This window comes from Tiliqua scincoides, chromosome 11 (assembly GCF_035046505.1).
Source record: "Tiliqua scincoides isolate rTilSci1 chromosome 11, rTilSci1.hap2, whole genome shotgun sequence".
Taxonomy (NCBI): Eukaryota; Metazoa; Chordata; class Lepidosauria; order Squamata; family Scincidae; genus Tiliqua; species Tiliqua scincoides.
The window spans coordinates 27,615,017-27,637,415 of NC_089831.1; the positions used below are offsets into that span (position 1 = coordinate 27,615,017).

General features: G+C 57.1%; 1 protein-coding gene across 4 annotated transcripts; it reads left to right on the forward strand.

The window, feature by feature from the left end:
• Positions 1–473: 473 nt before the first annotated feature.
• Positions 474–21,088, forward strand: SIDT2 (SID1 transmembrane family member 2). 4 transcript variants are annotated; one of them, XM_066639306.1, is made up of 27 exons: positions 474–792; positions 3,291–3,412; positions 3,853–4,017; positions 4,533–4,578; positions 4,988–5,089; positions 5,201–5,284; positions 5,740–5,839; positions 6,059–6,124; positions 6,402–6,495; positions 7,066–7,127; positions 9,040–9,111; positions 9,437–9,511; positions 9,748–9,795; positions 14,361–14,479; positions 15,014–15,087; positions 15,303–15,369; positions 15,645–15,718; positions 15,808–15,931; positions 16,338–16,455; positions 16,839–16,975; positions 17,872–17,980; positions 18,322–18,398; positions 18,493–18,539; positions 18,745–18,850; positions 18,976–19,086; positions 19,299–19,412; positions 19,670–21,088. In XM_066639306.1, the coding sequence occupies exons 1-27, from the start codon at positions 604–606 to the stop codon at positions 19,730–19,732; spliced, it is 2,565 nt and encodes an 854-aa protein (XP_066495403.1). In that variant the 5' UTR covers positions 474–603; the 3' UTR covers positions 19,733–21,088. The 4 variants fall into 4 exon arrangements, with proteins under 4 accessions (XP_066495403.1, XP_066495406.1, XP_066495404.1 ...); XM_066639309.1 differs by lacking the exon at positions 9,040–9,111 and having other exon boundaries at positions 475–792; XM_066639307.1 differs by lacking the exon at positions 9,748–9,795 and having other exon boundaries at positions 476–792.
• The last annotated feature ends 1,311 nt before the right edge of the window (positions 21,089–22,399 follow it).

Below are 22,399 nucleotides of genomic sequence, written 5' to 3' on the forward strand. Positions count from 1 at the left end.
AAGTGTCCTGGAAAGAGGACATTTTCTGGTCCTTGGAGCAAGGAGGTGCGGTGGGGTGGGAGGCAGGTAAGGCAAGAGCCCCCCCACCAGAATCCTTTGAAAAGGCACCCACAGCTGGTCGCCCTGGTCTTGGAGCAGGGCGGTGCAGTGGCTGGGGAGGCTGGGCCTCCTCGATGGAGTCCTTCGAAAAGTGCTGCTGCCACAGCTGGTTGCCTTGGTTTTGGAGCGGGCAGGTGTGGTGGGGGGAGGCATTGCGTGTGTGTTGTGGGTGCCTCCCACGGCGGCGCTCTGCCTCACCTGCCTGCCCACGCACCACGCCTCCCTGTCCTGGAGAGAGCCGTCGGTGGGGCGCTGCCAGGTCTCCGCCCCCAGCGCTCTACAATCGAGCCAGCAACCGGGCTCCCGCAGTCCCGCCTCGGCCCCTTTAAGGGGGCGGGGCCTCGGGCGCTGACGTCACCCCTGCCTGACTGTTTTTACCGCCCGGGCGCGCGGCGAGCGCTACAAAGTATCGAAGCGGAGCCGGACCTTAAAGGGGCCGCGCGCGGCCGCAGGGCGTGCTGACCCCGCCGCCCGCCAGCTGCTCCGCGGCGCCGCGCTGAAGCCATGCGGGGGCCGCTGCCGCTGTTGCTGCTGCTGCTGCTGGCCGCGCCCGGGGAGGCGGCGGAGGGGGCGGCGGGCGCAGGCAAGAGCGTCCGGCAGCGGGAGGCCGCCTTCGACCGGCCCTACGCGGACGTGGTCAACAGCGAGCTGCTCAACATCTACGCCTTCAACCACACCGTCACGCGCAACCGGGTGAGCAGCCTGCCGGCCGGCCGGCCTCCAAGCATGTACAGAGCGCCGCCCAGGGGAGAGGCAGCGCCCGGACAGAGCGGCTCCAGCGCCAGCCGTGGAAAGGGCGCTCGGGCGCGGGCTGCTGTGGCTGGCCGGGCACTTCCTGGTCCTCCCGGCACTCGCCGCTGTCCCCGAGTTGCCAGCAGGGACGTGCGGGGTGGGAAGGCGGGGCAGAGCCCCCACTGCAGTCCTCTGAAAAGCCCCGCCACCGTGGGAGGGGTCAGGCGCCCACTACCCGCGCACGAAGCCGGCCCGCCTCCCACAGCGGCAGAGCTGTCGGAAGGACTCCGGTGGGGAGGCAGAGCCTCCCCTGCCTCCCACCCGCCCCGTGTCAAAGGGGCACCTGGGATGGATCCCCCCGAACTCCCCCTTCAGGAGGTCAGGAGGTGGGTGGCAAAGGTGAGCGGAGCCTCCAGACGCAGTAGATCTCTGGCGGGCCGGCCGGCGCCCTGTGCAGGGCGTGACTCCTGGCGAGACTGCGAGGAGCCCGCTCTGAGCACATCAGGCAGCTGCCTGTCTTCAGAGAGCACACGCTGGCAGCTGGAGAGGAAGGGAGCAAAGGTGAGCCCAGGCCTGACAGTGTTGCCCCTGCTGCGTGGAAGAGCCATGCCCCCTGTGGGGCAGCCAGTGGGAAAGACTCCCGTGGGGGGTTCCAAGCAGAACTCCTGCCTCTGATGGTTCAGTGTTGGGGTGAAGCCTCTTCACACACTTGGAAACACTGCAGAAAATATGGGGGTGTCGCTGTGATGCTCCCCAGGCACCAGCCTCCCTGCTTGAGGTCTCCTGCGTTTCTCAGCCCAGCAGCACAAACTTTTCAGTGTGTTGGGCTTTCTAACAGACACATCTGCACAGCAGCTGCTCCCTGGTCTTGGTTTGCTGACTTATAGCGTTAATCTGGAATCACAGAAGTCCTATGGCTGTGCCCGCCCGGTTGTGCCGCAGCCTGCTCTGCACCCTGCTCTGTCCTGGGCTGCCCCCAAAGTGTGCAGATGCCACTCATCTCCCCCCTGAACACAGTCAGATCCATCTCGTCTTGTGAGAGGTCCCAGGGCTCATCAGGCTTGCTTAGAAGAGGCACCTGGCACTGTTTCCTGTTGAGAAGCCCAGTGCAGGCTGGGTCTGGCTTCTGCCGACAACAGGAGGAGGAACATAACATAAGAACAGCCCCACTGGATCAGCCATAGGCCCATCTAGTCCAGCTTCCTGTATCTCTCAGCGGCCCACCAAATGCCCCAGGGAGCACACCAGATAACAAGAGACCTGCATCCTGGTGCCCTCCCTTGCACCTGGCATTCTGACATAGCCCATTTCTAAAATCAGGAGGTTGCGCTTACGCATCATGGCTTGTACCCCGTAATGGATTTTTCCTCCAGAAACATGTCCAATCCCCTTTTAAAGGCGTCCAGGCCAGTCGCCATCACCACATCCTGTGGCAAAGAGTTCCACAGACCAACCACATGCTGAGTAAAGAAATATTTTCTTTTGTCTGTTCTAACTCTCCCAACACTCAATCTCCCAACATTCAATCCCAAAGCACCATCAGAGGAGGCCTGCTGGATCAGCCCAAGGGCCTTTCCAGTCCAGCTTCCTGTATCTCACAGTGGCCCACCAGATACCAGAGACCTGTATCTTGTTGCGGCTCCCTTGCATCTAGCATTCTGAGGTAGCCTGCTTCTGGAACCAGGAGGCTGCACATACACATCCCAGTTTATAATTGTAATGGACTTTTCCTCCAGAAATCTGTCCAATCCCCTTTTAAAGACATCTAGGCCAGATGCCACATCCTGTGGCAGGGAGTTCCAGAGGTTAATTACATGCTGAGTGAAGAAATACCCAACATGTAATTAACCTGTGGAACTCCAAGCTGGACAGTTGGGTATAGAGGGCCCTCCTGGGGCCTGCTGGCACGCATGGAAGATTGCCAGTGCTGTTCAGCTGGGGCCATGTAAGTGCCTGTGCCTCTGGGGAAGGAAAGGCTGAGGGCCTGGAGTAGGACACACAGCCTTGGCTCTGCCCACTGGCTTGCCTGCCCATCCTGACCAGCACTACCCTGATTCTTAGGGCAGGAGGTCTGGTCTAGAGGGTTGAGCCTCCAATTGCCTGAAGATAACATCTGAAGGTCGCCAGTTCGAGGCCACCGGCACCATGAACGGCGAGACCTTGAAGCAGCTGACAAGCTGAGCCGAGCTATTCCACCTGCTCTTCGGAGGGAGCTGCTTGTCAGCCTGTGTGGGAGGAGGCAAGAAAGTGATAACAGACCGCAAAAGTTCCATCTGAAATGTTGTGTGGTTCTTGAAAGATAGAACCTTTCTTTAATTGTAGAAATCCCCACGGGGATTTAAACAGCCTACCTATGTAAACCGCCTTGAATTAAAGTCTGAGGAGAAATCTGACGACCAAGAAAGGCGGTATATAAATACCTGTATTATTATTATTATTATTTCCTCCTTGTCCTGCAGACGGAGGGGGTCCGGGTGTCAGTGAACGTGCTCTCAACACCGAAGGAGGCCCCAGTGCTCTTTGTGGTGAGGCAGAAGGAAGCTGTGGTCTCGTTCCAGGTGCCCTTGATTCTCCGAGGCCTGTGAGTATTCCTCAACAGCAGTAGTCTCCGGAGCCACCAGGGGACGGCAGGTCACCCGCATGGCTTGGGCTGGGCCCTGGTTCTGGCCCTTGCCTGCCCCAGAGCAAGCCGCTCCGTCTCTTCTTTCTGGAGGGGGGCTCCTCTGTCTCAGCAACAGCCTTAGCATCTGCTCTTCGGTCCCCAGCCTGGGCCTGACTTGGCCTCCAGAGCTTATCCCTGTGTTGAAGGACTGAGGGTACCTGAGGCCTTGGGAAGAGCAGGCAGGTGCTGTGCAGCTTCCTCTTTCTGGGACCCTGAGGCAGTCTGTGGCCTGGGGTAACGTCTGGCACAGGATGTAACTCAGACAAGTGGAGCTGACTAAGTGGGGGGGGTCTCTCCTGGCCAGGCTGGCTGGTGGCATTGCCCCCACCATGCCCTGCCCTGCCCCCTCCGGCCTCCAGGTACCAGCGGAAGTATCTGTACCAGAATGTCAGCCGCACCCTGTGCCAACCACAGACCAAGAGTGAGGCAGAGACACAGTTCTTCTACGTGGATGTGTCTACGCTCTCCGTGGCAAATGCCTCCTACCAGCTCCAGGTGACTCGTGTGGAGAACTTTGTGCTCAGGTGAGCAGCTGTGACCTCAGTGGCCCCCATGACCTGTGGGATGGGCAGCCTTCTTTCCAACCATTAAGGGGCTTGCATGGAACCCTGATGTTGCTGCATGAGGCGCCTTGGAGCGCATGGCGAAGGCATCATTGCCAAGCCCTGGGAAGGAGGGAAGCGAGCTGCACGGGGCTCTGATTCCAGGTCTGGGGAGAGATGTTGTGCTGGCACCCATGTCCTTTGCTGAGCTGGGAGGGGATGATGGCTGTTGCTGGGTGGCAAGGAGGGGTTGTTGGAGGAGCTGGGAAACTCTTGGGCCCAAAACCATGCGCTTGGCAGGAGAGATGGGGCCATGAAGAAGTAATGAAGCCACCCTCTGATCATGGACAAAGCACCTTCCTCCCCACCCCGTACTATAAAATGACAGAGTCTGGGGGTCCAGGCAAGCTCAGGTGTGGGTCTCATGCATTTAGCGCTCCGCAGCGCCCCAACTGCATCAGTCTTTTCTGTGCCTCCCTTTTCTTCCTCTCGCACAGCACAAGTGAGCCCTTCGGCTTCAATGCTACAGCAGCCCAGCCACAGGTGCGTCTCCCCCCCGCCCCCCAATGCTCTCCTCAGCTTGAATGAGCTGTTCTAGGCATGGCAGGTCCTAGACAGTGAGTCGTTGCAAGGAAAGAAGAAAGACCTGCCTGATGGAGGCTTCAGGCTTGCCAGCTTCCTTTTCTGGGTGTGACTGGGGTGGTGGTGGATCCAGTTGACCTGATGTGTGCAGCTCATGCCCATGACTGACTCTGGTGAGGTTGTGCCTGCACACCTGTTGAAGATTCTGCTCTCCAACACGCGGCCTTGCTTGAGTCACAGGTGGATCTGCTACCCTTGTGGGGCTACAGAGTGTGTGTGAGGAGTGGGGCAGGGCTTGCTCTGCTGCTGGCTGCCAGGAGGCCAGCTGAGGCACTCTTTGCAGCTGATGGTGCCTTCCTGTCCCCCCCAGTACTTCAAGTACGAGTTCCCAGAAGAGGTGGACTCTGTGATCGTGAAGGTGACGTCGGCCGCAGCGTTCCCCTGCTCTGTCATCTCCATCCAGGACGTGCTGGTGCGTGTGCGAGGCGGTGGGGGGGCTTGGGGTTCTGCCTCCCTGAGCCCATCCCCACCCCAGGATGTCCCTCTGCGCAGTGGCTGACTCCATCCGTTCCTCCCTGCCCAGTGCCCCGTCTACGACCTGGACAACAACGTCGCCTTCATCGGCATGTACCAGACCATGACCAAGAAGGCAGCCATCACCGTCCAGGTACTGCAGTCCTGCTGGGAGCTTGTCCAGGCCTCTGGCGTTAGGCAGCTTCCTCTAGCAGGGGCCTGCCACAGTTCCAGTTGTGCCCAGTGAGCCCAGCAGTGCCCTTGGCTCCTAAGGAAGCTGTGCTTGCTGGGGCAGGACGGGGGAGGGGGGTTCTTTGGGTGCCCTCTGTGATGGTGCAAGGCTCAGGGGTCAGCAGCCAGAGGCCCACAGCCTAGGCCCCACATCAGCATGGCTCCTGGGTGCTCCATCCATTTTCTCGCGATTTTCTGGGTCATGGCAGGAGGCGGGGTCCAGTAATCCGGCCCTGCTTGCCAAAGAGCCTGCTGATCAAGCTGCTGTCCACCTACAATCAAGAACGCTGTTGCCTTGGAGCAGGGTCCAAGGAAACCACCTGATCCTGCTCTCACTCCTCTCCCCCCCCCCACACACATTCCGCTTTTCCCTTGCAGAAGAAGGATTTCCCCAGCCACAGCTTCTACGTGGTCGTGGTGGTGAAGACCGAGGACGAAGCTTGTGGAGGAGCCCTGCATTACTACCCCTTTTCCAAAGGTGCCACCCAGGGTGACCTTTGGACTTCAGCCACAGGGCTACTCCTTGGCGCCAGCCCTTGGCCTGTTGCATCCTCCCGTCAGGGGATGCTTGTGACTCTTAGTCTGAGAATATGATGAGCGTGTTGGGACCATCAGGGGAGAGAGGGGAAACCACGTGGTTGTGAATGGTTGGCTGCCACTTCCCCGGAGGACCCATCATAGCTTTTTGTCCTTCCAGATGAGCCGGTTGATCAAGGCCACCGGCAGAAAACTCTGGACGTGGTGGTATCACCCGCTGTCAGCTGTAAGTCACCCTGGGTGGCATTTTCAGTGCCTGGGAAGGAGAGCTAGAGTGTGGAGCACAGGCCTGCCTGCCTGCCTGGGACGGGGTGGGGAAGTCTGTGCACACTGTTTACCCTCCAGACCAGTTGCTGGATAAAGTGCTGCTCTGTGGCCAGCTTTTCTTGGCCATCAGCCAGCCCCGGAGTTTACCTGCCACTGAAGACGTGGTTGGGGAGGCTGGTGGAGGGGCTCTGCCTTGGCTGCTGCCCCTCTGAAAAGTCTCCTTCTTTCCTCTGCAGCACAGGCCTATGTGAGTGGAATGCTGTTCTGCCTGGGGGTCTTCCTCTCCTTCTACGTGCTGACGCTGCTCATTGCTTGCTGGGAGAACTGGAGGTGAGTCCCTCCCTCCCGCCTGCCAGCTTCGGTTTTCCTTGTTCTCGGGGACAGGAGTCAGTGCTCTGGCCATGGGAAGGGGGGGTTTGGGGTCTTCATTGCAGCTGTTGTGTTCTGCGTTCGGGGAACTGCAGAGGTGGCTCCCCCGCAGCCTGAGGTAGTTATAATCCTGCTGTGGTCTGCCCACCCAGGTACTCTGCGTGTGACTTGGCTCACTTGTGAGAGCCCTCTGGAGTCAGGGTCTCTCCGCTCACCAGAGACTATCTGGACTGATCTGTGGTGTGACCTCTGTGTCCTCCTTCCCCTCATGGGGACTGAGCTCAGTGGCCTTTGACGCCCGCCCATGTTGCAGTTCTGTCATTTGTGCTTTCTGGAGCCCTCTTCTGTGGGGCAGAGTTGTCCACAAAAGTCCAGTCTGGCCACCCTCTTAGGAGGGACAAGGGATCCAGCCCACCTGTGCCAGGGAGGACCAATGGGCCAGTCCAGGCCCCCTCTTGTTGGGCTCTCCATGTGGGATTCTTCCTATTTGGGGATTGCAGATGCTACCTGAGGCTGTGTGTTACTTTGCAGGCAATGGAAGAGAAACAAGATGGGACTCCTGCCGGCCACAGATACACCCAGTACCGATACTGGTATGTGATGTGTGGAGCAGGGGAGCCTGACCAGCCAAAGGGGGCAGCTTTGCAGGGTGTGACTGGGAGGCTCTTGCTCCCTGCCCAAACAGTGGTTGACATAGACATGTGTGCACCTGTCTGGTCTGGCACCAGCCGACAGACTTTGCTCGTCTTTTGTGTGTGATGCTGACCCTCATTCAGTTTTTGCTGCAGCCGAGATCTTAGAACAGGGAGGATGAACAAGGTCGCGCTGGGCTACGTAGGGAGCAGGGATGTCATCGATACGTAAGGAAACTGCCAGTTCGGGGTAAAAAATATCCAGAGAGTGGATTCTTTTTACTGAATTAAGAACATAAGAACAGCCCTGCTGGATCAGGCCATAGGCCCATCTAGTCCAACTTCCTGTATCTCACAGCGGCCCACCAAATGCCCCAGGGAGCACACCAGATAACAAGAGACCTGCAAGGCCTTCTGGGAATTGTAGTTAAGAACATAAGAACAGCCCCACTGGATCAGGCCAGAGGCCCATCTAGTCCAGCTTCCTGTATCTCACAGCGGCCCACCAAATGCCCCAGGGAGCACACCAGATAACAAGAGACCTGCAAGGCTTCCTGGGAATTGTAGTTAAGAACATAAGAACAGCCCCGCTGGATCAGGCCATAGGCCCATCTAGTCCAGCTTCCTGCATCTCACAGCGGCCTACCAAATGCCCCAGGGAGCACACCAGATGACAAGAGACCTCATCCTGGTGCCCTCCCCTGCATCTGGCATTCTGACATAACCCATTTCTAAAATCAGGAGGTTGCACATACGCATCATGGCTTGTAACCCGTAATGGATTTTTCCTCCAGAAACTTGTCCAATCCCCTTTGAAAGTCTTCCCTTTTAAATTTTAAATTTAAATTCCCTTTTAAATTCCATAGCCTCACATTTGTCTCCAAAATCAGTGAGGGCTAGAAACCTTTTTTTTTAAAAAAAAAAAAAAAAGAGAGAGAAATTGCTGGGGAATTTTAGAAATTCAAGCCAACTGTGAGATCCAGACTTAGGCATTTAGGTGCCTGAGGGCACAATCCTAACCAACTTTCCAGCACTGGCATAGCTGTGCCGGTGGGGCATGTGCTGCATCCTGCAGTTGGGGGGCAATCACGGAGGCCTCCTCAAGGTAGGGCAATGTTTGTTCCCTTACCTCGGAGTTGCGTTTCCCTTATGTCAGTGCTAAAAAATTGGTTCGGATTGCGGCCTGAATGGCTTGGAGGGGGAGACTTGTCGTGGCAGCAATCCTGCTTTTCCTCTCGACTCCCAACACCTCTGGTGTGCCTGTGGTGTGGCGGACTTGGGCCTGCAGGTGTGCCCGTTCCCTGTCCTGGTCTCACTTCTCGTGCTGAACCATTCGAGGATATTCTGTGGCTGGGGGTGCTGGGAAGGTGCCGCTCCAGACCCCTGTGGGTCTGCACTACCTGGGATCTGGATGTAGGTTTTTCACCTTTAACTTGATCTTCTTTTCTCTCTCTCTCTTCCTCCCCCCGCTTTTCTTTCTGGGGCACCCCCTGCTCAGCCTCTCTTCTTGGTAAGCCCTCCGTCTCTCTCCTAGTGCAGAATTCTAGTCTAAATCTTTCCGGGCCAGGAGGGGACCTTTTTTAGGCACAGGCCACAAAGTGCTGTCTCGGAAGCCCAGAACTGTGACGTGACCCTCAGGGTGCAAAGGGGGCTGCCATGCAAATAGGGGGCCAGTGGAAAGGCCAACCTGAGGCAGAGCAACTGGTGGGTGAACAGTCCACTCCGATGATGGGGGGGGGGTCTCTTGCTTCTCCTGCCCCAGAGTGTCTCCTGGCCACTTTCTGTGGCTGGAGCTGGGCCAACGGAGGAGCAGCAGCTTTTGCTCCCGCCCCGCCCCCATGGTCACTGATGGTTGCATGATGGTCTGTTGCAGGGCACCCCCACGTCTCCCCAGACTCCTTCCTGGGACGCCCACCTTACAGTGGCTACAGTTATGGCTCCTTTGGTAGGTCCAAGGCCTGCTCTGAAAACCCCCCACCCTCTCTGTGGTGTGGGTGCAGACACTGAGGGGCCCAGCCCCACTTGGCCTCGGGGGGCCAGCTGTCTCCTACCAACTTGTCTGCTTGGCGCAGGGGGGTGGGAGAAGGCTTTTGTTTTGCTCTACTAGCTCTCCAGGAAGCCAGACGGAGGAGTGCGCAGGACATGCTGCAACAGGGCAGGGGGGAGGCTGTTGCTTTCTTGCCTTTTCTCTCACACACCTGGCACTTCTGAGTTGGTTGTTTGGCTCACCTGCTGGGGGTTTGGGCCTCCCCCCCCCATTTCTCTTGCAGACAATGGCTCCACAGTCAGCACTGAGAACGTCACGGATAGCCTGGTTTCCACAGAAGTGTCATACGGCTACGTGGGTGAGATGCTGGCCTGGGTGACGGGATCGGATCCCCGCTCTAGAATGCCTGGGATTTGCATGCTGGGTGTGGGGCACCCAGTCAGGGTGTGCTGGATTCTGTCACTCGCTGGCTGTTCAGTTTGGTCCGCAAAACTGTCTGGTTGGGCGGGGGAGAGCCTGGCCTGGTAGGAATGGGGTGCCACTGGAGGGTCCAGAGAGCCAGCCCCTTTTGTAACTCTTTGCTTTCCTTCCAAGGGCAGGATCCGTGCCAGCACCGCCAGAGACACTGGGCCTTGGCTATGGGTAGATGCTAGCAGGGAGGCGGGGATCCAATCACGGGTGTCCAGCACTTCTTACCTAGCCCTGGTGTGGCCTTTTATTATTGGCCAGCAGGGGGAGCTGTGGTCAGGACTTTGCACATTCTGTGCTGTGTGGAGAACCTCTGTTTTTATTTTTTTAGCAAGTTTCTAGTCCTTGTGTCTAGAACATAAGAACATAAGAACATAAGAACAGCCCCACTGGATCAGGCCATAGGCCCATCTAGTCCAGCTTCCTGTATCTCACAGCGGCCCACCAAATGCCCCAGGGAGCACACCAGATAACAAGAGACCTCATCCTGGTGCTCTCCCCTACATCTGGCATTCTGACTTAACCCATTCCTAAAATCAGGAGGTTGCGCATACACATCATGGCTTGTACCCCATAATGGATTTTTCCTCCAGAAACTCGTCCAATCCCCTTTTAAAGGCGTCTAGGCTAGACGCCAGCACCACATCCTGTGGCAAGGAGTTCCACAGACCGACCACGCGCTGAGTAAAGAAATATTTTCTTTTGTCCGTCCTAACCCGCCCAACACTCAATTTTAGTGGATGTCCCCTGGTTCTGGTATTATGTGAGAGTGTAAAGAGCATCTCCCTATCCACTCTGTCCATCCCCTGCATAATTTTGTATGTCTCAATCATGTCCCCCCTCAAGCGTCTCTTTTCTAGGCTGAAGAGGCCCAAACGCCGTAGCCTTTCCTCATAAGGAAGGTGCCCCAGCCCCGTAATCATCTTAGTCGCTCTCTTTTGCACCTTTTCCATTTCCACTATGTCTTTTTTGAGATGCGGCGACCAGAACTGGACACAATACTCCAGGTGTGGCCTTACCATCGATTTGTACAACGGCATTATAATACTAACCGTTTTGTTCTCAATACCCTTCCTAATGATCCCAAGCATAGAATTGGCCTTCTTCACTGCCGCCGCACATTGGGTCGACACTTTCATCGACCTGTCCACCACCACCCCAAGATCTCTCTCCTGATCTGTCACAGACAGCTCAGAACCCATCAGCCTATATCTAAAGTTTTGATTTTTTGCCCCAATGTGCATGACTTTACACTTACTGACATTGAAGCGCATCTGCCATTTTGCTGCCCATTCTGCCAGTCTGGAGAGATCCTTCTGGAGCTCCTCACAATCACTTCTGGTCTTTACCACTCGGAAAAGTTTGGTGTCGTCTGCAAACTTAGCCACTTCACTGCTCAACCCTGTCTCCAGGTCATTTATGAAGAGGTTGAAAAGCACCGGTCCCAGGACAGATCCTTGGGGCACACCGCTTTTCACCTCTCTCCATTGTGAAAATTGCCCATTGACACCCACTCTCTGCTTCCTGGCCTCCAACCAGTTCTCAATCCACGAGAGGACCTGTCCTCTAATTCCCTGACTGTGGAGTTTTTTCAGTAGCCTTTGGTGAGGGACCGTGTCAAACGCCTTCTGAAAGTCCAGATATATAATGTCCACGGGTTCTCCCGCATCCACATGCCTGTTGACCTTTTCAAAGAATTCTATAAGGTTTGTGAGGCAAGACTTACCCTTACAGAAGCCATGCTGACTCTCCCTCAGCAAGGCCTGTTTGTCTATGTGTTTTGAGATCCTATCTTTGATGAGGCATTCCACCATCTTACCCGGTATGGATGTTAGGCTGACCGGCCTATAGTTTCCCGGGTCCCCCCTCTTTCCCTTTTTAAAAATAGGCGTGACATTTGCTATCCTCCAATCTTCTGGCACTGTGGCCGTTTTGAGGGACAAGTTGCATACCTTAGTCAAGAGATCTGCAACTTCATTCTTCAATTCCTTAATAACCCTTGGGTGTATGCCATCAGGGCCCGGTGACTTATTGATCTTTAATTTATCAATGAGGTCTGAAACATCTTCTCTTTTAACCTCTATCTGACTTAACTCCTCGGTCAGGAGGGGCCATTCGGGCAGCGGTATCTGCCCGAGGTCTTCTGCCGTGAAGACAGATGCAAAGAACTCATTTAATTTCTCTGCCATCTCTAAGTCTCCTTTTATCTCCCCTTTCCCTCCCTCACCATCCAGAGGGCCAACCGCTTCTCTGGCGGGTTTCCTGCTTCTAACATATTTGAAGAAGCTTTTATTATTCCCCTTAATGTTGCTGGCCATGCGTTCCTCATAGTCTCGCTTGGCCTCCCCTATCACCTTCTTACATTTTTTTTGCCACAGTTTATGTTCCTTTTTATTCTCTTCATTAGGGCAAGACTTCCATTTATGGAAGGAAGCTTCCTTGCCCTTCACAGCCTCTCTAACTTGGCTGGTTAGCCATGCGGGCACTCTCCTGGATTTAGTGGAACCCTTCTTTCTTTGCGGTATACACCTCTGCTGGGCCTCTATTACTGTTGTTTTAAGCAGCCTCCATGCATTCTGGAGAGACTGGACTCTTTTTACCCTCCCTTTCAACCTCCTTCTAACCAGCCTCCTCATTTGAGGGAAGTCCGCCCGTCGGAAGTCAAGGGTTTTTGTTAGAGATTTGCCTGGTATTCTTCCCCCAACGTGCACGTCAAAACGGATCGCAACATGATCACTGTTCCCCAATGGCTCAGTAACGTTTACATCTCTAACCAGGTCCTGCGTACCGCACAATATTAAATCCAGAGTCACCTGTCCTCTGGTGGGCTCCGTGACTAGCTGATCTAAGCCACAGTCATTCAGCACGTCAAGAAATCCGGTTTCCTTATCGTGACCAGAACACAAATTGACCCAGTCAATATGAGGATAATTGAAGTCCCCCATGATTACAACCCTGTCCTTCCTTGTCACCTCCCTGATCTGTTTCCTCATTTCAAGGTCCCCATCAGATTTCTGGTCTGGAGGACGATAGCACGCCCCCAGTATTACATTGCTGCACAAGCCTGGTAATTTAACCCACAGAGATTCTACGGTGGAGTCGGACCCACCTTCAATCTCTACTTTGCTGGATTCTATCCCTTCCTTAACATAAAGGGCCACCCCACCTCCAACACGCCCCTGCCTGTCCCTCCTGTAGAGTTTATAGCCCGGGATTGCGGTATCCCACTGATTCTCCGCATTCCACCAGGTTTCCGTTATGCCCACTATGTCAATATTTTCCCTTGTCACCAGACATAGAAAGACGATAAGCCTGCAACCACGTGGGCAGTCCTTGGCGAGAGCTCAGGAATCGAGTTTGATCTGAGAGCAAGAGATCTGTGGACTGAAGCCCTGCCTCAACCCATGCTCTTTTCTCTGGCCTCCATCTCTCAGTTGCTCAAGAACTGGTTGTGTCTGCTCTTCAGAGCGACAAACGCTCCATGCGCTTGCCCTGTGGAACACTGTTCTTTGGATGCTGTGTTTGTTTACTTTAAAATACATGCAGGCCTGTCATGTGGGGGATGGAGCAGATTAGTTCTCTGTTGCTCTGTCGGGTAGGACCAGAACAAAAGGATTTAAATTGCAACAAGGGAGATTTTGATTAATAAAGGTTAGGAATAACTTCCTGACAGCATGAAATGCTTGGCAGTGGCATGGCCTTCCTCAGCAGGTGTTCGGCTCTCCGTGACTGGAAGTCTTGAAGCAGAAGCTGGACGACCAACCAATGGTTGGGGCTGCTGCAGTTGTGGCAGCCTGCGTTGGCAGGGGTTGGGCTCAGTGGCCTTGCAGGTCCTCCCAACTCTGGTCCGTGTAATGCACACCTGAGCTGCTTGTGGCTTTGGAGGTCATGCAGGCAGCCCTTCGGAGGGGGCCCAGCTGCTCCATGCCCTGCTTCTCACAGTGGCTTTCCAGAAGACCCACAAGCAAACCACAAAGCAGCACTTTCCTTCCAAGCAGAGTGGGGGAGCACGTGTGTTTTCTTTTCTCCATACAGAGCACAGAGTGTGCAAGGCCTGGCAGTGGCACCCCCTGACTGGGGCCTGAGAAATGCCATGCAGATATACCCACCCCCCACTGGTCTGTCCTGAGCAAGCTCCAGCTTTCTGAAGGGTTGCGTGTCCCAGCGGTCTGCTTCGGGGGGGGGGGGAGAAGTTGCATTGCCCCCACATATATATTCAACATGGCATTTCTGTCAAGCCTTGTTGCTTGGATTGCTGTTGCTGACCAAGGAGCTGCTTTGGACTGTGATCCTGGCAGGATAAGGCCCCCTCAGAAAGCTCCTGGAGAAGGGGACAATTTTGCATGATGCTACCCCCACCTCACAGTGTCAGACAATTGCATGAGAGCTGAGTGATCACTGCTCTGGGGAAGGAAGGGGGGGTGTTTTCCAAGGGGGCAGCTCAGCATTCAGGGCAGTCTTGGCTTGTGTTGTGAGATCTGCCCCTGGCCAGGGGGCACCTGCTGGCATGGCCGCAAACCAAAGACCTTCTGTGCTGAGCTCTGGGCCTGACGGAAAACAGCGGAAGGTGGGAGGTGGGCAGGGGGTCGGCTGCATCGGTAATTCGATGACCCCAGGCTGAGCCGACCCCTTGGGGCTCCATTGTGAGGCCTGCCAGGAAGCTCTCTCGAGCGACTTACCCGCAGAGGGTACCTGGCCGGCCAGCCTCGATTATAACACTGCCCCCTTCCTGCCCGCAGACCGCTCCCTGGAGAATATGGCTGGGCGCCCGCGGCTTGACTCCCTCAGCTCAGTGGAGGAAGATGACTATGACACACTGGCCGACATTGACTCAGACAAGAATGTCATTCGCACCAAGGTGCCTGGGTCAGGGGAAGCTGCCTTAGACTGGGCTGGGTCTCCCATTCCCCCCCCCCCCATGTCTCTGAAGGCCACTGGCCGGTCCCGGCCCTGTGATGGTGCTCTTTGCAGCACTCTAGGAGGAACCGGAAATGTCCCAGCTGGGAGAGTTGAACGCACTGCTCCTGCTTGAAGAGCCCCACGGAGTGCAGAGGAGCAGTGGGGAACAGTGTCCTCTGGGGGCTGGAGGGTGTGGGTGGCAGGCCTAGGCAGAGTGAGCGGCAAGTCACCCACAGCTGTGGACTGCTGTGGCTTCCTCTGCTTGCCTCCACCTGGGTTGGGAGACCTGGTCTGTCGGTGGGTGGCCCGGTCTGTGAGGCGAGGCTAGGTGGCCTTTCAGTACTGGGAGGGCTGGGCCGCCAGGCAGACAGGGCACGGCAGTGAAGAGGTGGATTTGGGCACACTGGGCCTTCTTGCAGTCCCCAAGCAGAGGTTACCCTCCTCTCTTGTTAGGTGCCCCACAAGCCTTATGCCCCTCTCTCTTTTTTTGCAGCAATACCTGTACGTGGCAGACCTGGCCCGCAAAGACAAGCGGGTGCTGAGGAAGAAATACCAGATCTACTTCTGGTGAGCTGGTGGGGCTGGGGGGGAATGACCCCTGGCCCTGCTCGGGCAGCCGGTGCAGGTTTGCCCTCCTTGCCCTCTGTGCCCACAAACAAGAGCCAGGCAGGACTGCGGGGTCATTGTGGAAATGCCCCAGCTGATCGTGTGCCTTGCAGAAAGGTGACAGTCCATTCTCACATGAGCCTTCCCACCCATTCCCCCTTTTCTGCTTCCTGCAGGAACATCGCCACCATTGCTGTGTTTTATGCCCTGCCTGTCATTCAGCTGGTCATCACCTACCAGACGGTAATGGACAACCTTCCCGGGCTTCTTTGGGGTGCCTGGTGGTGTTGGCCATGCAAAGCCCCCCCCCCCCCCAATGCCATCCAGACTCTTGAAGCCCAGCAGTTCCTGGGCTATCCTGCAAATGCAGAACTCTGGTGTCACGGAGCGGCTTGCACCAGTGCAGACAGGGTGGGTGGGAGGTTTCCCAGCTCTTGCCTCTGCCGCCCACCACAGAGAGAGTGGGTTGGCTGGCAGGCAGGAGCCATGTTTGATGTGCCCCCTACCCCCGCTGGCAGGTGGTGAACGTCACAGGGAACCAGGACATCTGCTACTACAACTTCCTCTGTGCCCACCCCTTGGGCAACCTCAGGTATGTTGGTGTGGCTGGGAGAGGGGCTGTGGTGGCCTCCTTGCCTTCCGGCCCTCACCAGGGTGGGCGACTGCCTGTCTGCCCTCCAGTGCTTTCAACAACATCCTCAGCAACCTGGGCTACATCCTGCTAGGGCTGCTCTTCCTGCTCATCATACTGCAGCGCGAGATCAGCTACAACCAGGCCCTGATGCGCAATGACCTGCAGGCTCTGGTGAGAAGCGGGGGGGGCAGGGGGAATGCAGCACTGGCACCTTTCCTGCCCTGCCTGCAGATCTCCCTTGAGCTCTGGGACCAGCTGCAAGTCATGATGGGGGATTCTCCTTTGACTCTGTTGGGGGGGGATGAAACGAGTGGGGGGAGGCATGTCTCTGTTTGCTGGAGCTCCCAGCATCTCCAGCACCATCTCAGGGAACTGAGGGGTTGTGGAGGAGCCTGCAGCCTTGGGGGGGAGGGGTGGTTGAGCAGAGGCACTGGGCACAAGGCCACTTCTCCGCGGCAGAAGCAGAGCAATGGCCGCTTCCCACACTGGAGGCTGAGTAGGGCCCAGCTGAGACCCCCCTGCCTGGCTGCTGCCCCAAGTGGGTTGAGCCCACCTCTCTCACTCTCCCCTACCCCAGGAGTGCGGCATCCCCAAGCACTTTGGCCTCTTCTACGCCATGGGCACAGCCCTCATGATGGAGGGGCTCCTCAGTGCCTGCTACCACGTCTGCCCCAACTACACCAACTTCCAGTTTGGTGAGTGCTGTGCGGGAGGCGGAGGAGCAGCGGACCACCTGTGCCCCAGGGAGGAGCCTGTATAGGAGTCTGGGGTGGGGAGCCGCCTGATCTGATGGAAGGCCAGGGTTCAGCTATATTGCACGTGGAGGAGTGTGTTGCACCTCAAGGAGAAGGGCACCTTCAGAGTGCACCTTCCCCACCACAGAATAGCTGCAGCCTGTGCCTGAGGCAGCTGGTGTGAACAGGCAGAACGTTCAGCCTTTCCTGGGCGCCGCAGGGCCCTGACACGCATCCTGGCCGGGCACTGCCTGCCGCCGCGCGGTCTGGGCAAGCCTGAGGCCCAGAGCCTCCACGTCTGGCACTCCAGGACCACCTCTGCTGCTTCCCCTTCTCCTCCACAGACACCTCGTTCATGTACATGATTGCCGGGCTGTGCATGCTGAAGCTGTACCAGAAGCGGCACCCGGACATCAACGCCAGCGCCTACAGCGCCTACGCCTGCCTGGCCATCGTCATCTTCTTCTCAGTCGTCGGAGTGGTGAGTGCCGGGGGGGGGCAGCAGCCGGCTCGGTGGGAAGCAGAGCTGCCGGGGGGGGCTTGGACTCCGCATGCTTGTCGGGGGTGAAGCTGCTGTTCTGTTCTCTCAACTCTTGAGACCTCCCCCCCAGCCTTCGCTCTTGTCTTTGAACAAGGCACATCCCTGCCCTCCGTGGGGTCAGGAGCTGCATCTCTTCCCCCCCCCTTGTTCTGTTCCTACCCTGGTGGCTTTGGGTGGTGGGGAATTATTATTATTATTATTATTATTATTATTATTATTATTATTATTATTATTATTATTATTATTAAATAACCATATTTCTATACCACTTTTCAATGAAAAGTTCATGAAGTGGTTTACAGAAAAAATCAAATAACGAATGGCTCCCTGTCCCAAAAGGGCTCACAATCTAAAAAGATGCAAAAGAGCACCAGCAGACAGCCGTTAGAAGAGCCACTGCTGGGGTGAGGTGGGCCAGTTACTCTCCCCCTGCTAAAAAGAGGAGCACCCACTTGAAAGAGTGCCTCCTGCCCAGTTAGCAGGGGTTACCCATTACCCAATATCTGGCTCCAAAGCAGCACCGAATGACCACACCAGGTGCACTGGGCAGAGCCAGAGAGAGGGGCTCCCCACCCAGGCAGCACTGCTGGCGTCCAGGAAAGAGCACCTGCTTGTCTCTGTGCTGCCCGGGCAGGGGCTCCTGCAGAGTGCCAGAGTGGGTAGGGGTGGCTTTCGCTTGGCAGTCGGCATCCCTCCCTCCCACAAAGTCCCTGTCAGTACATCACAACTGTCTTGCAGGTGCCGGGTCCAAGGGAGGATGATTGCAAGGGAGAAGTGGGGCAGGGGAGGGAAGCAGACCCCCCCAGCCCTGGTTCCCATGCCCCGTCTCCCCCCAGGTCTTCGGCAAGGGTAACATGGCCTTCTGGATTGTCTTCTCCGTCATCCACATTCTCGCCACCCTGCTGCTGAGCACCCAGCTCTACTACATGGGCCGTTGGAAGCTGGGTGAGTCCTTTCCAGCCCCCCCCCTTGGCAGGCCCTGCAGTGTGTAGATCTCCATTGTAGGCAGCCCTTTGGCTGCTCCCAATGGTGGCTGGACTCAGCCTGGGACTCTGTGACCCAGGGCCCCTCTTTCTTTCGTGGGCATGCCCTCTACTGTCTGGTGCACCACCTCCACCACCACCCCCCGACACAGGGCTCTGAGCAGTTGGCTATGCAGTCACCCTGGCCTGCTGGGCTGGCTCCCTGCACAGAGCAGCGTAGGGGCCATGCTCTCAGCTTGGATCCGGCACGGGCCTCCCACCCCTGGTCCACCTGACTGTGGCTGTCTGTGACCCCCTCTCCAGATTCTGGGATCCCACGCAGGATTCTGCATGTGCTTTACACGGACTGCATCCGCCAGTGCAGTGGACCTCTGTATGTGGTGAGTGTGTGCCATGTGTGGATGCATATGTGCACGGGGGGGGGGGGCCCTGCTCTGCAACCCTGAGGCATGCCTCTCTCTGTTGTGTCCTCAGGACCGGATGGTGCTGCTGGTGATGGGGAACCTCATCAACTGGTCGCTGTGAGTACGGGCTGCTGGTGTGCAGGAGGGGCACTCGCTGGCCAAGGGGCCTGTCCGCCGGCCAGGGCGTGGAGCGTCTTGCCAGGAAGCCGGCAGAGGGGGGCAAGTTCATCGCGGCTGTCCAGGGCAACCCCCACGTGGGCCACCACAGACCCCTCAGAACCACCTCCTGGTGCCTTCCTGACCACCTCCCCTCCCCCCACAGCGCCACGTACGGCCTCCTTGTGCGTCCCAATGACTTTGCCTCTTACCTGCTGGCCATCGGCATCTGCAATCTGCTGCTGTACTTCGCTTTCTACATCATCATGAAGGTGCCTGCCTGGAAGGTGGTGGGTGGGGTCAGCCCTTCCACCAGCCTGCCTCTGCAGAGGGGCTCCTGCACACTCCAGCGAGGAGCGCTTCCTCGCTGGTCTCTTACTGCTCCCTTTCTCCGCAGCTCCGGAGTGGGGAGCGCTTGAAGCCCATCCCACTGCTGTGCATTGTCTGCACATCAGTGGTGTGGGGCTTCGCCCTCTTCTTCTTCTTCCAGGGCCTCAGCACCTGGCAGGTAAGCCACACCTCTCCTGGTGAGCCAGCAGCAGTTCTCAGGCCAGCTGACTCAGCAGTCAGGCTGCCTTGAAGCAGGAGGCAGTGCCCCATCCTAAAGCTGGGGGGTGGTGGTGAGGCTCTGCCCTGCCCTGCCCTGCCTCCTTGCTTGGCCCCCCACACCCTCTGCAGAGGCATCTCCAGCCCCACAGCCCCTGTTGCCCGTCTCTGCAGAAAATGCCGGCTGAGTCGCGCGAGCACAACCGTGACTGCATCCTGCTGGACTTCTTTGATGACCATGATGTCTGGCACTTCCTCTCATCCATTGCCATGTTTGGCTCCTTCCTGGTAGGTTGCCCTGGTTCCCTGGTGACAGGGCAGAAGGGGTAGCCCCCCCCCAAGAGTTCCTGCCACCAGCTATGCACAAAAGAGCTGCTCTGGTTCATGGACAGGTGGTGTGTCCCTCGGGCCTTGTGGAAGGGCTGCTGCCCCCCACTCCATCCCACCAGCCCTTGCGAGTCACTCCAAAACTGGAAATAGAAAGATGGGGACTGGGGGGCTCCATCCAGTTCTCCCAGCCCAGCCTTTCCTCTCCCTCTCTGCAGGTCCTACTGACCCTTGATGATGACCTGGACTGTGTCCAGCGTGACAAGATCTACGTCTTCTAGACAGCCAGATTCCTGCCAGCCACTCCGTGGCTTCCTCTCCTTGGGCCTCACAGTGGCTTTTCGGAAACGTCCAGACAGAGGCGGGGTCGGTTGTGGGCTTCCCCACCACTTAAATGCACCGTGACAGACCTGCTGCCGTGGCCGACCCTGTGGAGACGGGACTGGGCCGATGGGCTCCCCCCCTCGGTCTAGAGTGTCCGTAGTGCTGGCTGCCCCACCTCTGAGGTTCTTTTGTATTGTGTATCTGAGCTCTGGTGCCATTCAGCATCTAACCTGTGGGGGCCAGTCTTTCAAGGCACTGAGCCCTTCCTTGAAGTGTCAGCCCTCATTGCCACCAATGTGTGCCATAAGGTGGGGTTGGGGGTGCCTCCTCTTGCGGAAGGGGCCTGGACAAGCCCATGCCTTTGAGCACACTGCGGGCTTTCCCGGCTTCTTTGTGTGACAGAAGTTAAGGTTCAGCCTTGAACCTCCTGCGCAGGGGAGGGCCTCAGCGCAAAGGTGGTCAGTGGTGCCGGCCCTGGAGGGTCTGAATGAGGCCAGCTGCGCACCCTTGGACCCATGCAAAGCACACCCTTGGGCAGCCGAGGCCAGACTGCCTCCTCCCTGTGGACAGTGCCGCCTGCCTGCTGCCTCTGATGCTGCCACAGCCCCACTGCCAGCTGCCTCCCCATCTTCCTTCCTCCAAGTGTGGCCTTCTGAGGGAGGTGGAATTGGACCCCCTCGTGCAGGACAGCCGCCATGCCCAGGCACTTGGGTCTTCCGAGGGGGTGGAGTTGCCCTTCTCTCTGTCTTTGAAGCACACTGCGTGGGACTCTTCAGTGCCTAATTGGGGGCCGGAGGTGGCGGGAGCTGCCTGCTCTCGAGCAGTCCCTCCTTGGCCCCGGCTGCTGTCTGGGTGGGTCTTCCCCAGGCTCTGGCTGGGCTGCTGCTTGCAGTACCAGGCAGCCCAGCCGCTGCAGGGAGCTTGCCTTGGGCCGCCTGAGCTCTGCGCCTCTTCCTTTAGAGCTGGGATCCAATTCAGGTCTCTCCCCCCCCCCTTTTCTTTCTTGTACGAGCTACACAAAGTAATGGTTTTGTCATCATCACGGTGGCCTTCAACTCACAGGTTGCTGTCAATAACCACAGGAAGGCCAGTGGGGAGTAGATGCCTAGTGGGGGGAGAAAGCGCGTTGCCCCCAGGCTGCCTCCTGCGTTTGTCCATTGCTGGTTCTTAATGATGGTTAAGGCAGGTTCTTGAGGTTTTTTTTCCCCTTCACAATCATTCTTGATGTAAAATGTTACCGAACAAAATTTAGGTTTTTCATTTCTACTGATTTTGTTGCCAAATGCCAAGAAATAAAGACAGCTCTGCTCTGCCCTTGGCCTGGTGTGAGTCCCCTCCAGCGTCTGAGGGTTGGGCAAATGGCACAGGCTTGGTTTGTCCTACTTTGGACCAGGAGGAAGTTTGCAGACCCTGAGAATGCAGTGCCCATTCAGCACCCCTCCTGCTAGGGTTCAGACCTACCCTCATGGGGTCCTGCTGTGGATGTACCATGAGCTGCCGGAGGGCAGAGCAAAAGAGTGCAGGCTCCCCCCCCCCCCCACATGCAGAGTCATCTGGGAGTACAGCAGTCCCAAGGGGTCTGTGTGTGTGATCGAACTAGTTTCCTGCCAGTGCAACCAGTGGTTTGAAACGGGACCCCAACCCAGCCCGTCCCTCTCTCCTCCTGCAAAGGGTGGGGCCAGCCCCTGGTTGCCCTGGACAGAGAGCCCTACATTCCCCCCTCCCCAAATGCAAATTTGCAGTCTCCCTGTGTTCCATGATCCCATGTTCGGGGGTGAGTGCCCCAAAGCCCCTCACAAGAACGCTGGGGAGGGGGTGCTCTAAACGAGCATGCTGTGAATGCACTTGCGCAAGGGAGTGTGCAGCGCTGCCCAGCCTGGCTTCTTTCCTTTTACAACAGCTTAGGTGAGCTTTTATAAAACACAGTTCAGGGGTTCAGGGCCATCCATAAGGCCAGCTGAGGTGGTTGCCTCGGATTGCCAGTTGGTGCTGGGGCTGTGCCTGTCTTCATGAGTCTCCTCGCCCCTTTTTGCTGGGGTCAGTAAGGAGGAGAGGAGAGTCCTGGGCCTGAGCTCTCTTTTCTGAGCCAGAGAGTGGGAGGGAAAGGAGAGGGGCAATGTTTGGGGGGGGCAGCATTTGGCAAGGGTGCTGGGGGGGTTATCCAGTGGCCTTATTCATTCACTTCAAAAGCCCTCTGAGGTCTCCCTGTCTGAGTGATGGGGAGGGCTGGAGGTGCTGCAAGGGCTGAGAGAACAGAAACTCCTGCAAGGGCATCCAGGGGCTCTCCCTGGGTGCTCAGGGGAGACTGACTGGCCGGGACCTCCTGGTTCACTGCACACTTTGCTGCCAGACCAACCTCAGGTCTTTGGGGGAAAGTCTTGTGTTCCTCCCACATTGTTTGTGACTCTCGCTGCCACGTGTGAGTCACTGTTTCCGTGTGCCCTGCAGCCTCTTCAAGATGAGGTGACCAGAAACTCCCCCAGGAACAGAGATGTAGCCTCCGCAGGTGGTTTTCTGTAGGATCCACACCCTTTCTTAAGGCCGCGCCCCCTCCCTTGCCTCTCAGCGTTTGGTGGCAGCATTCCACAGCTCCGGGTCTGGATTCAAGTCCTGCCTCTGCCTGA